Source organism: Hydractinia symbiolongicarpus, chromosome 5 (assembly GCF_029227915.1).
Source record: "Hydractinia symbiolongicarpus strain clone_291-10 chromosome 5, HSymV2.1, whole genome shotgun sequence".
In the NCBI taxonomy this organism is placed as follows: domain Eukaryota; kingdom Metazoa; phylum Cnidaria; class Hydrozoa; order Anthoathecata; family Hydractiniidae; genus Hydractinia; species Hydractinia symbiolongicarpus.
This window is the reverse complement of record NC_079879.1, coordinates 6106518-6119556: the sequence shown is the minus strand read 5'-3', so window position 1 is coordinate 6119556 and position 13039 is coordinate 6106518. Positions and strand designations below refer to the sequence as shown.

Here is a 13039-nt window from a genome sequence, read left to right as displayed (position 1 = left end):
ATGATAATTCCAAATGATAATTAAATATTCTATTAAAGGTAGTAGAGAAGACATTTAAAAGCTTTTATAAGCAAGTCATAAAATTTCAAAACAGAAATATTTTACTACTGGATACAAAGTTTCATATAAAATAAAAAAAAGTCGAACGAACAGGACTGCTTAGAAAAAGCTTAACCGTACCGTAAATTCGATCCCACTATCGGCTAGGTCTTCATAATCAGTCTCATACTCTGTTTTAAAATCCCACACGGGATTTAGTGTTGATTTGATGACCGGCGATTTTCTTTTGGTTTTGTTACTTTTCAGTGGTAGCAAATAACTGTGTAAAAACAAAAAATAATTGTAAGACATTTTGTTTCCGCTCTTCCTTTTACGAAGAAGAGCCACCCCAACGCAGATTAAACCTATCCATAGATATTTACATAACATAAATCTCACCAGCATTAACACTGCGAATAGACACAACCTAACAACTTACCATTTACAGAAAGGGTCTGACAATCCATCTTTATCAGATGATGGCAAATCTCTTGCTTCTTTAATATGCAAATGTATTTTTGCTAATGAAGAGGATTTCTCCTTCTTCTTTTTCTTCTTCTTCTTTCCAGATGAATCTTCATGGTCTATAGCTGTCTTCTTTATCGAGTACACCGAGGGATCTTCAAACATTAAACTGATAAGTAGTTCACCTTTGTACAGTTCCGTCATTGGTGGACTACCCTGTAAAGAAGTAAAACACACTGCACAATTCAGATTACCACAGTAGAAACTACAACAGTTAGTCTAGGGTTCCCATAAAGAATTTCTTAAATGTATTAGAAAATTAGGTAAGATTTTCTTAATAAAATATGAAAAATTAGAAAAAAATTCGTTGAAATGTAAAAAATCAGGAATAATTTCTAATATTCTACCGATGTGTCTAGCAATTTCAAGTTCATTATTCGATACACTACTGAACATTATGATACGGTGGACATAATGCTCTATCATAATATATCATACTAGTCGTTGCCCGTGGAAAAATCCATAAAAATTTATTGCATTCGATATTCGTGTTTCCGTAACATGATTTTCTAACTCAGCGGGGGGTCTGCGCAGAGACAGACAGACGACGGCTATTATTATAGAGACATGTGAATCAACAAAGGCCAAAGAGAACTAAGTACACATATAACATACTCAAACAAAACACTACTGAAGATATTTGTACGCATGAAAAAAAGGTTCAAAATGGTGGTATATAAGCAGTGAAAATATAAGAAATTGAGGATAATTTGAAATATATAAGGAAAAATCAGGATTTTATAGGCGAAATTAAAAAAAAATTATGGGAGCCTTGTAAGTCTAGCTGAAAAAAGGCGTGAGTTGATTTAAAAAACATGAACGCGGCCGCACCTTTTCACACAGTGTATACCACTGTGGTGTAGGAGATTCAAGCTGGGCGGGATCATCTACAATACTATCCATGTTGAGCATGACTTCACCAAGGAATATGTTTCGGCCAAATCTTTCCAAATGCCACAAGGCTAACCACAATGTACGCGTACGAAGGTCGCGTCGCGATATCTTATACTAAAAACAAAATATAAAAAAATTAAACAAAAAAATACAACATGAAAAAGTAAATAAATAACCACAAAAGGTACCTCTAAAATCTCCTCCCATTCAGGATTCAAAGTTTTCTTTCGCGTTTTAGTTTTCTTCTTACCGTGTTTTGTTTTATCTGGAAGCAGGTATACCTTGCAGTACCTATACATGGAAGTTTACATCAGTAAAAGTAAGCAGTTCTCTAAACAATAACTCAACACACGACCACGTTGTTTTGATTATCATAAATAGGTGTATAGATGAAATGAGAAGCTGGTAGTTATACTAAACTTACGGATCTGACTGTTGTTTCTTCGTATCGATAGCTGCAATGTCCTTCGCCTGAAATACATGTACTTCGAATGTGTTATGAGAAGCATTGTATTTCATACCAAATTGTACGTCACCTCGCACAGGAACCTGTCCGTAAATATTCGCACTATCCGTACTGTAGATACTCGTCAAACTCTCTCGACTTGTCTAAAAATAAACAACCTATGAAATTCCAGGAAGTCATGTAATAAAAGGACTTGAAGTCATTGCAAATAATCACTCATTGAACTTTTCAAAATGAGCAAATCTCCAAGCTGATTGCGCTTTCATTGCATCAACATCGTTTCGTACAACTTACCGATCTCTTCAGAAAAGATATGGATGGAGGTTGTTTCTTTTTAATGGGATAATCATCTTCAAACTCGTCATCATTTTCGGCAGCCAAAACAGGATCATTGTACTTGACATCCTAAAATACGATTGTTAAAATGTCTCTGCAAAACCGACAAGTTTTGTTAAAAATAACTATATTTTAGACCCCCTTTTTCTGCGAGTTAACGTTATATTTTCGCAAAGTCGATTAGTGAGACAAAATGATAGTTAAACCATGCGATATAGTGAACTATTTATTTAAAAAAAACAGTTTTCTGGTAATTTCTACAAACTTGTTTTGTACAAAAAGCAATAAAATTATAGATAACAGGACAATTTACCCGCATTGCTATTCAGCGTGCCGGGTGTTCCAAAGAGCGGTTATTATTTAGAGATATTCTGTGCTCCTTAACACAAAAATATTACTACTGATATACTCACACTACTCGTTATCATGATGTTGGGAACATTCTGCTCATTCATGCTATTCACTGATGGTTCATACGACATCTTCTGAGAACCACTAGAGTCAAGTTCGTTTTCTTCCGATATTGGACTTAATGATTCTTGTGGGGGACTGTATTCAGGTTGTTGTTCAGCATCTCTGTTTTGCATCATGTCAACCACACCAGCGGCGTGGACACCCATTGCACGTAACGCAGAAGTACGCGGCGATTCGCTACCATCGTTTTCGTTCGTGTTTGAAAAAGTCTCTTCGTCAGAATCTTCAGCATCTTTTTCAACCGGTTTCTTTTTCTCTTCTTTTACTGGTTCTTTCTTTTCTTTCTCGGGAATGCTTTCAATCTTAACTCTAAAAATATAGCAGAAATTTAATCTGTATTATAATACCCGTATACTTCTGTCTGTCTGTTACCCAAAATGGTACCACAAGTAGCAAGACGCACGCAATGCGGTATAAAAAGGACGGGCAAACCCGTAGATTTTTCCACGGGCCACCGACTAGTGATGACAAAAAAGACAGCTAATGTCAAAAAGGGTGTAGATATACATAAGTTTAGCTTTGTGACCAGTAAATGTAAACGGATATTAACTTACAAAGGTGTGTCCACCTTGCGGATTGGTATCATTAGTGACTGCCAGTGATTTGGGTTATTTAACATGGAATTCCACAACTCCACTTCCTCTCCTTTACTGTCATCCCAAGCTTCAAGGTGTCCACCTGAGCCGAGTCTGACTAAACCAATCAAGTCACTTTTTTTCTCGTTTATCTCATCTCTTACTTCAATCTCCAGCACTCTAGTTCGCAACTCGTCTAAAGCGATACCTTCAAAAGATTTCTCTACATCCCAAGCCGGATGAGTACTTTTGATGTATGTTTCTGTTTTTACTTTACTATGCTTTTTCTTTGGCTGTAAATACCTAAAAGATTTTAAAAATTTTACTTTAATGCGATAAGACGTCTAACCTAATATCATAAGAGTGCGAGTAAGCGTTTGGTTAATTATCTAAAAATTACATCTGGAATGTAGAGTTTAATCAAGAGAAGTTTTTTTAATAAAACTAGCTAGCTTCGTTTACTTATTTAGGGCAAATTAGCGAGAGTGGTTTTACTTCAAAGGACAATAAAAATTCACATGTACATTTCTTTTAACAACTGCTGCAAATTTGTTGGGTTTAGCCTAAATTACAATTTCCTGTCCTATTCAGATGTCAAAAATTGCAAATCTGAAGGTGAAAAAGAAGAAGTAGAGGGAGTGTAGAAAAAAAATCGAATTCAGGAAAAACCTGAAAAATTTCATAGTGCTACTGAAATTAAATACTTCTAAAAATATTTTTTGTTAACTGAAGTACTTACATTTTACAAAAGGAACTCGGTAAATCACCGTCTGCTTTCAAATATAAATGTCTTCCTTCTTTCAAATGAATTTTCAGTTCTCCATGACTTCCTTTCTTCTTTTTTAACTCGTCTTCAGTTAAGCTACTGTATTCCACATATTGCAACGCCACCCGCATGCATGGAACCTGAACACAAAACAGAAATCATTATCTTCTCTCAATATTTTTCTCTAATTCTCTTTACACAGGAAGTTCACTTTATTAATGATAATGGAACTTGTATCATTTCAAACAAATAATACACTACTGTTTTTGTTTATTCACTTACAGAAAAAAAACAGAAAAAAAAACAGAGAAAGAAAATATTTTTTACTCCAGCAGAATACAAAGCATCTTGATCTTCAGCCTTCTCTTCGATTGTTTTTGTAATCATGGGTATATCCACTGGTTCTTGCCTATCAACAAAGAAACACAATTGTCAGATACAAAAGTCAAGCGTAGAGTGTCATACCTAATACTAATCATTATAAAAAGTATGTTTTAATTTTCTGTAGAAAAAATATTAAACTTTTGTAAACTTTGTGGAACAAAATCTGCTACCTCTACTTATTAATATAAACAAATTTAACAAGAATGAAATAAACAAACAAACAATCAATCGTACCCTTTTCTGGAGGTCATGGTGGCTCTTAACGGAATTACATATTCTGCAAAAATACCAAGATGTTTTATCATGGCTTCCCAAATATTCACTTCTTTGTTGAAACAATCATGCCAGTACTCGTCTCCTTGTGATAAGCCCAGACGCAAACCACCCAAGAACTGATGCCCAGAAGAATGGTAGTCCCAGACTGTGACTTCTAGAACACGTGTTTGCAGATCAGAAACCTGCACGTTCTTATAATCGAATTTCTCATTCCACACGGGTTGAATTGTTTTCTTTTGAACAGTTGTTTTGCGTTTCGATTTTCTTGACTTATCAGGTAATAAGTAGCTGAAATTAAGTAAAAAATAATTTGTTTCAAAATAATTAACTATATCACTGTCTGAAAACACCAGGGTATTAAAATATTAATATCCTCTAAAGCCATCTAGTTTCGTACACTGAAACGACAGTGAAGTTGGATGTAGACTTTTTTTCTCTTCTTGAAAGTAAAATATATTAGTAACTCAAGAAAATATTTTCCAAACATATTGTAATAGCAGCCGTGGTCTGTCTCTTTGTTAGTTGACTATAAAACTAATAATGGTCAGCAAAGACGAAGAAATGGCTGTTTCATTAAACTTAAAAACAATACCTCACCTCAATATTAATAAAATTTTGCCATGTGGGCAAGCGAACCAATTTGAAGGCAATAAGATATATACTGGTACTTCAATTGAGAGACCTACCATTTAACAAATGGACTTGGTAGATTTTCAGGATCAACTGTCGTCAAGCCATGAGCTTCCTTCACTTGAACAGACAAAACATCGTGTTCAAATTTAATTGAGATTACAAGTTCTCCTTTGTTGTCATACGAACCACCAACACTTACAGGAGCCTGAGGAGTTCAAAAAAAAATAAATACAAAATTCTATGCTGACTTCATAAGCAAAGAAGGTAAAGGGGACAGTTGAAAAGAGGTGGTATTTTTTCCAGCTAAGACAATTTATATTCTAAAGATCACTTTTATCATACCAAATGCCTTATAAAAGATGACTTAGTTGACAGTACGAAATAGTGCTAAATGCAAAGCTTTCAACAAGAAAACCGTACCGCTTCTTGCAGTGTGTACCACACGGATTCTTCTTTGTCCAGGTTATTTTTACTCGCATAGTGTTTCATGTTAACTTGCACCTCCCCAAGGAAATCATTCCGTCCAAATCTATCATGATTCCACGCTGTGACCTGGAGTGTCTTTTTTAACAATTCTTCACGATTAAATTTATACTATATGAAAGAGACAAAAATGTTTAAAGTTTGGTGTTTCAGAATATACAAATGATTTCTCTGAAGACTTTTTCATCTGCAGTCTAAACTCGCATAACTCTCTGGAAGCTACAAAACTCAAAATAAATAATAAACTAAAAAGTCTATAAGTCGCACGTGTATTCAAAGCACTCAACATTGCGTAATATCTAGGAGCGATTTCTAGCGCGCTGTTCCTTTAACAGCTAAAATAAATGTAAAATTATTGAGCACGGAAAGCGTTGCAGAGTATACCTTATTCGTACAAATTTTGGCAAGCATTTAATTTTGCGGTGGCAAAAAATATCTTAAATTTGACGTGTATTAAATTTGGCGGTGGAAAGATTTTCTTTTATTTTTTATAATGCTTATAGATTTTATCTTAAAAGCTTTTGGGGACAAAAAAATTAAAAATTTTTTTTTTTTAAACAAGAGCATGCTTTATAAAGTCATGTAAAATTTAGCCTACTCGTCTTTGTTGTCAATGATTATGTCAAATACGTTTTTGTTGAAATCATCGTTTCCATCTTTCCACCCTTCTTTGTCATCTTCATCGTCATCATTCACTTCAACTTTATTGACAAAGTGCTCTCTTATTTCCTCTGTTATTGACTGGAAAGTTCATCGTTCAGTATCATCATTTGATTCCAGACGAGAGGAAAATAGGTATGGGTCAATATAAGGAAGGTTTGAGCTTCCCATTTTCAGTGTGTCATAGATACCGGATGCTTTTCAGACGTTTATGATCATTGGAACCAGATTCTGGTGTCATCTCAATATAATACTCAACCAACCACTTAGCATGTAGAGGCTTGATTGTCGTGTGCTGGAATTTGATGTCAATTTCTTTAAACTTTTTCCAGCTGGATAACTGGTTTTCAATTTATTATGAAAACGAATTGGAGAATAACTTTTTGAGAAATGATTTACAATATTTATTTACGGTTAAGTCGCATGGTTGGAATAGTTGTTGGGTGATTTGGCGGCATTTATTTTGACGATGGATGAAAAAAATAAATTTGGCGAGCATTTAATTTAGCGTTGGATGAAAAAATAAAATTGGCGACCACTTAATTTAGCGAAGGATGAACAAAATGAATTTGGCGAGCACTTAATTTGGCAATTTCAGACCAAAATCGCTAAATTTAGTGTTCGCCAAAATCTGTACAAATAAGGTAATAACGTAACTTCACGATTTTAAAAATGGTTTGTTTGTTTGTTTGAATTGTCACCATTTTAAGTGCGCACGCATTTCTGTTTTCATTGGACATTGTGCCGTTCGAACGCAGAACTGCACAGCGCTAAGTACGACGTCGCGCTTTGCGATGGAACTGGACTTTCACCTTAATATCGTTAGCGTTAATATGTGATACCTTAATTGTCTCGTTCCATTGAGGATTCAATGTTTTTCTTCTGAAAGTTGTCTTCTTTTTCGTTGTTTTTGTTTTATCAGGAAGCATGTAGACTTTCACATAACTATGTGTAAAAAAGCAGTACGTAGCTAACACTTGCAGTGACACACTCAAGCATCATGTGACTACATTATAAATGTTCTTACGACAATAACCATAATGACTGTTGAGAGTGGTCACATGACTTTAAAAAGTAACTTACGGGTCAGAAGTCAATTGTTTTGTATTGACAGGTGCCAATCCTTTAGCTTTCACTATCGTCACAGAAAATATTCCAGACGATACATCATGTTTGATGGAGAATAAAATTTCACCAGAGATGACGATATTACCATGTTCACCACCAGCCATACTGTATATACTAAGCACACTACCGCTGCTTGCCTATAGTAACAAACCAAGTACATTGGGTAAATCATTATACACAAGACTAGTCAATGGGCCGTTACCATTTGCGTGACAGACAGACATAAACGGGTATTATAGTGTGTGTGAATACTTACCAAACTCATTGTATCAGCAGCGAGTAATCGTTTCGTAAAAGATTGATTATCCTAAAACCAATTGAAGATGTTAGATGCTACTTTGCACTCAGTGTTGCATAAAAAAACAGGTCGAGCAGATTACATAAAGAGTAAAAAGCTCAGCTTACTTTCATTGTTTTCTTTTTGATATCATCATGCTGCTCATCTGTTATGATCTTGACAGGTACTGCAGGTGCATATCGCTCTTTCCTGAATAAAAAGGATTTCACAAAGTTGCTTGCAGACAACAAAACAAACAAACAATTAATAAAAACTCACGCTTTGACGCTATCCAATGTCGATCTCAACGGGATTGTGTATTGTGTACTATCATTAGGATTGTCCAACACCGACTGCCAGACATTTATTTCTTCTCCGAATGAATCATGTTGAATGCCTTTAAGTTTACCAAGTCCTATTCGTGTTCCAGCGAGAAGAACATTAGCACTCCCTCTTTCGTAGTCGTATATTGCGACCTGCAGCACACAATCTTTTAATTCTGTCCACGAAACATTGGGAAATTCAAAGCTATAATCCCAATGCGGGTCAGTTGTTCCTTTAACGACAGGTGTCTTAAATTTAGGGAACTTTGAAGTGTCTGATAACAAGTTTCTAAAAACATTAGAACGTAGTGTAAATAAACTTCAAACCTTTTCATAGCAATAAGTTAAGAAATGTTGAAATATTTGATACACTTTTTATAGAATGTGCTAAAACTTACACTTTGCAGAATGGATTTGAACCATCGTCACCATAAACAGAAGGTAAGTTGTGCGCATCTAGAATGGTTACCATTAGTGATCCCTTAGTAGGGTTTGGTAATTTCTTCTGTTCTTTCTTTGTGCTGGCGACCTGGCTGCCAGGAGCTTTATAATTTAAAAGCATGACAATATGTCCAACAAATACGACTTCCTTTTCGTTGACTTTCTAAACATTATTTCACAATCATAAATTCAGGTTCATGTGATCATCTTACAAGAATTCTAGTAACGAGCTTAATGCTGTAATAACACTTTTATTATTTCACTTATCATAAATCCTTGCACGGAAAAATTGACCAACCTTATATGATTCGTTATAAGGCTCAAGAAATTATTGCTAAGGTTCACGTTAAAAAGAAATTTGTTTCTACGGTATATAAAAACAGAATTTTCTACCTTAGCACAGAGAGTATACCACTGAGGTGAAGGTTCTTCCAATGAGAAACCAGAATTAATGTATTCTTGTATGTTCAGATTAACTTCGCCGAGATGAAGATTTTTATCAAATGAATCATTGTGCCATACACTGATGGAACACGTACGTGTCACCAGCTCTTCAAATGGGACTTTAAACTAAAAGGACATGCAAAAAAATAAGCGTTACAGTATTTCATGCAGGGACAACTTCACTGTGTTGTCACCAGTGAGGTTGTACTTATATTGTGTAAAATGATTTTTAACTAACAAAACGATTTTTACCTCCAGAACTTCGTCAAAATCTGGATTTAACGAATGACGTTTCGCTTTTGTTTTTCTTTTGCCACCTCTTTTAGAGTCAGGGAGAAGATAAACTTTAACATATCTAGATGGAGCAAAAGTTTTGTAATACACCAATGTAATTTAAATAGAATTTCATGTAAACACATCACAGAAAACAACTTATATTGGTAACATGTTACACTTTAAATTATTTAAAGATTCTGTTAATTTTATTTATCTGTGTATATGACTTTGTAACAATGACATTATGGTAAATCTTGTGAAGAAAATTACTAAAAAATTAACGCAAGAACATTGCAATTGATAGATTAAAATTTCTTGAGGATTTCTAAAGGTTAAAAGACAGTTATTTTACAACCAGCAACGTTATATCAAATTGAAAAATAACGAATCTTAGTGAATGAGTGCATTTGTTCAATGACCCCAAGCGGCACATTTTTTCCAAAAAAAATAGACTGCAAGCACTTGCCACTTGCCACTAATAAAGTTCGTCCTCAAAGCATCTTCAGAAAATGTAATAAATCCGTTTTTAAAAGTTCTAAGAACAGCTGATTAGCTTCCAAAGGTCCTGTACTAAACAAATTACATACAACAAGCCATTCAAAGATTTTAAAAACCTTACGGGTCAGTAGTATTTTTTCTTTGGTCAGCTGCTATGAGGTCTTTGGCTTTGTGAACTTGCACTTCAAATATCGATTCATGATAGTTATATTTCAACCCAAGAAGAATTTCCCCTGCTACGCTGACAAATGGGTGAATGACGTCATCATCATCATCGTCATCACTTATTTCACCAATACTATCCTGAAAGCAATAAAGTAGGGATAACGAAATTCTGATCAAAATATTAATAGTGACGGTTAATATTGATCATCGAAATTAATGTTTATTGACACAAACTAAGTATTTCCAGTGTTACAATAAATTTTATTTTTCAATTGGGATGTGAATGTAATGATCTTTTTAAATCAAACTGTTTAACCGCATTACTGTGGAAAGTTTATCATTTCTTGAACGAATGAATAGTCAAGTAGGCGACGTTTCAGGGGGTCCTTCTCCCATCATGTTCAACCACAGTTATTTAATAGTTTGTTCATCCTCGAACATGTGGGAAAAATTAGTACTGCGTAGAAGTTTGGTGTTTTTAAAGGTGAATCTTAAAGAAAAAGTGTGTGTAGCTTAACCTGATTATTCTTTTCGAATTTTCTTTTGAGAAAAATTTTAATAATAAATAATAAAATAACTTTTTTTTGTTATTCAGCATTTTTGTAGACATGTGTTGTTTGTGGATAAAAGTAATAATGGACTATTAATAAGCCTTAAAGTGAAGAACAAATCACTGGATAAAAAAAGGTAAAAAAGGTGGTAATTCTTCGTCTTTATCAACAGGAACTCTGTCTCATTAAAAGTACATCTGCAAAAGTGACAAAACTTAGATGAATTTAAATTAATGTTAAAAAGACCAAAAAAATACAAGTTTAAGTACGAGTTCAAGCCTACAAGTTTAATGTTGCATCATATATTTATTTATCAATCCTGATTAAAGATGTAAGAAAAAAAACACACCACATCATCTTCTGTTTCTTTTTGCTTAAATTCTTCAAAAATAGCATCCATGTTTTCTTCATCATTTTGTTCCCGCGAGAAGTGGTCGGTTCGAGTTTCTTTGAGTTGGTCTAAAGAGACTAAAGCGTTTCACGAAAATAAATATTAAGGTTACTAGTTGACAGCTAACCTTAAAATTATAAGAAGTAATTGTTACATGTTAAATTATGAAAAAACTGGACATGAAATTGGCTAGTTTGAAAAGGGCTACGAAACGATTCAATAAGCTCAATCCATGTACATCCCGAAGAATAACGTGTAATAAACGGACCACTGAAAAGGGCAAGGTGCAAGAAATCATACGGACTTTAGAACTACATAGACCTCTGGAAAACCTGTTTATAAATAATTACTTTTTATCGTGGATTTGCTACTTTTTTATTTTTATTTGCTAAAAAAAGGAAAATTTTTCCGTCAGTATTCTTTTTAGCGGTAAAATAAGCTACGGTCTGTAAAATAAATTAAATATCAGTAAACCAAAAGTTTGTTTCGACGAAGAAACAGAGAAAACACAGATTGTATTTGTTTAAAAATGATATGTTACTGGCTTTAAGAAGATAATTAATACCTCTAAAAAGATTTTGAAGTCATTGTTGGTGCTTCGACTGGCTTCATGTGAAATAAACTTAAGGAAATAGCTAGCTAGCGAGTTCAAATTGAAGTTTATTTTATTAGAGAACTTGAGTAAAAAGCAAGATCAATGCTTATATCGAATAAATCGTGGATATTTAAAAAAATGTAAGAACTCTTCTGTCATATTCAGTCATATTTGGATGCCCAATATGATATTTAAGATAATTTAATATGTTGTTTTTGTCCTCAGTATTCATAAACTTTTCCACCGCCACTAGCTCGACTTTCGTGTAAGTCACTAAAATGGGAAACCAACAGACGTTTCGTTGCCCCTTAGTATTACTTGAGTTTATAAATAGTTTTTGATCGTTAATAAACCTTTATCAACACTAGTGCACTAAATACCGAAAAAACATTAACACATTCCATTTTTAATATCAAGAAACTAATCTTATTGTCTTCTTCAACAAAAAAGAAAATTATTATGTCTCAAGATTCTGATTAAAAAAAACAATTTTACGTAATGAAAGCAAATATTCCTTTTAAAAAATAAAATTTATCAATCAGGCAATTATAAAATTTTCCTGAATAAGAGAACTTATAACATTTAAATGGTGAAGCAGAGTAAAAAACCTTCTATTAAACACAATAATTAGCTAAGATCGATATTAAAATCGATATCGATAGAGTTCTCACTGCTTCTTAGCTTTTTTTAAAAAAAAAACAAACACAAATGGATAAGAGCTGAACAGCTACACAATCCTAACCAATAATTTAAGAAAATAATCTAGTTATGTTTTAATATGCTGATCAAAAAACGTTAATTTCTTTTATACTTAATAGCTATGGTATTACCTTCAAAGTAAAATAGCTTTAAATGTAAAAAATAGTTCCTTTTTATTCCACTTTCATGTGCGACAAATAAATACCAATATGTGCCTCTATTTCAGTACATTAATTGCAGAGAAAACGTAGACACAGTACTATATTCGTATTAAACAACAAAACGAGAAGGGATTGTAGGGTCCAAATCTACCATAACAACACTGATGAGTTTAGTTTGGCCCATCTTTCACACCAAATATTTATGGAACAGGAAGAAATTATTGTCTGATTTTTTGATTTTAAAGTAGTGAACAAATCATAACAAGGTGGAGTTCAGGGGAGATACTGGATTGCCTCTCGGAATTTACCTTAAATTCTACGTAGTTAAGTTTTAATCTATACGACATTGACTAGAGTTTTAAAATATGACTAATCATTCTCAATAGAAATAACTTTACTTTTAAGGAGAGGGCACAAAAATCATATACTGTAAGTTTTTGAGTTTTTGCTTATGTCAGCAAGCCTATCAATAAGAAAGTATAACCAGGACAGTAAGTCATTCTATTAACCCTAATTTCCAACATTTTACACAGCTCGGTTTTTCATAAAATGTTAATAAATTATGTGGATGCGCATAAA

The 13039-nt window shown here is 33.5% G+C and overlaps 1 protein-coding gene across 6 annotated transcripts in view; it reads right to left on the bottom strand.

Annotated features, from left to right (window-relative positions):
- Positions 1 to 13039, bottom strand: part of LOC130644420 (uncharacterized) — a 31371-nt gene that overhangs the window by 708 nt on the left and 17624 nt on the right. For 4 of the 6 annotated variants that reach the window (XM_057450017.1, XM_057450022.1, XM_057450020.1 and 1 more), the window contains 23 exons: positions 10964 to 11082; positions 10020 to 10201; positions 9377 to 9479; positions 9074 to 9250; positions 8638 to 8843; positions 8196 to 8528; positions 8045 to 8126; positions 7896 to 7946; positions 7595 to 7776; positions 7354 to 7456; positions 5789 to 5962; positions 5422 to 5573; positions 4694 to 5023; positions 4403 to 4484; positions 4049 to 4215; positions 3289 to 3612; positions 2674 to 3043; positions 2219 to 2329; positions 1883 to 2067; positions 1647 to 1749; positions 1396 to 1572; positions 479 to 720; positions 181 to 319 (listed from right to left, as the gene is read on the bottom strand). In XM_057450017.1, coding sequence (XP_057306000.1) covers positions 181 to 319; positions 479 to 720; positions 1396 to 1572; positions 1647 to 1749; positions 1883 to 2067; positions 2219 to 2329; positions 2674 to 3043; positions 3289 to 3612; positions 4049 to 4215; positions 4403 to 4484; positions 4694 to 5023; positions 5422 to 5573; positions 5789 to 5962; positions 7354 to 7456; positions 7595 to 7776; positions 7896 to 7946; positions 8045 to 8126; positions 8196 to 8528; positions 8638 to 8843; positions 9074 to 9250; positions 9377 to 9479; positions 10020 to 10201; positions 10964 to 11082 — 4094 coding nt within the window. The remainder of the gene's footprint in view (positions 1 to 180; positions 320 to 478; positions 721 to 1395; positions 1573 to 1646; positions 1750 to 1882; positions 2068 to 2218; positions 2330 to 2673; positions 3044 to 3288; positions 3613 to 4048; positions 4216 to 4402; positions 4485 to 4693; positions 5024 to 5421; positions 5574 to 5788; positions 5963 to 7353; positions 7457 to 7594; positions 7777 to 7895; positions 7947 to 8044; positions 8127 to 8195; positions 8529 to 8637; positions 8844 to 9073; positions 9251 to 9376; positions 9480 to 10019; positions 10202 to 10963; positions 11083 to 13039) is intronic. The other 2 variants (XM_057450018.1, XM_057450021.1) reach the window with 1 other exon arrangement.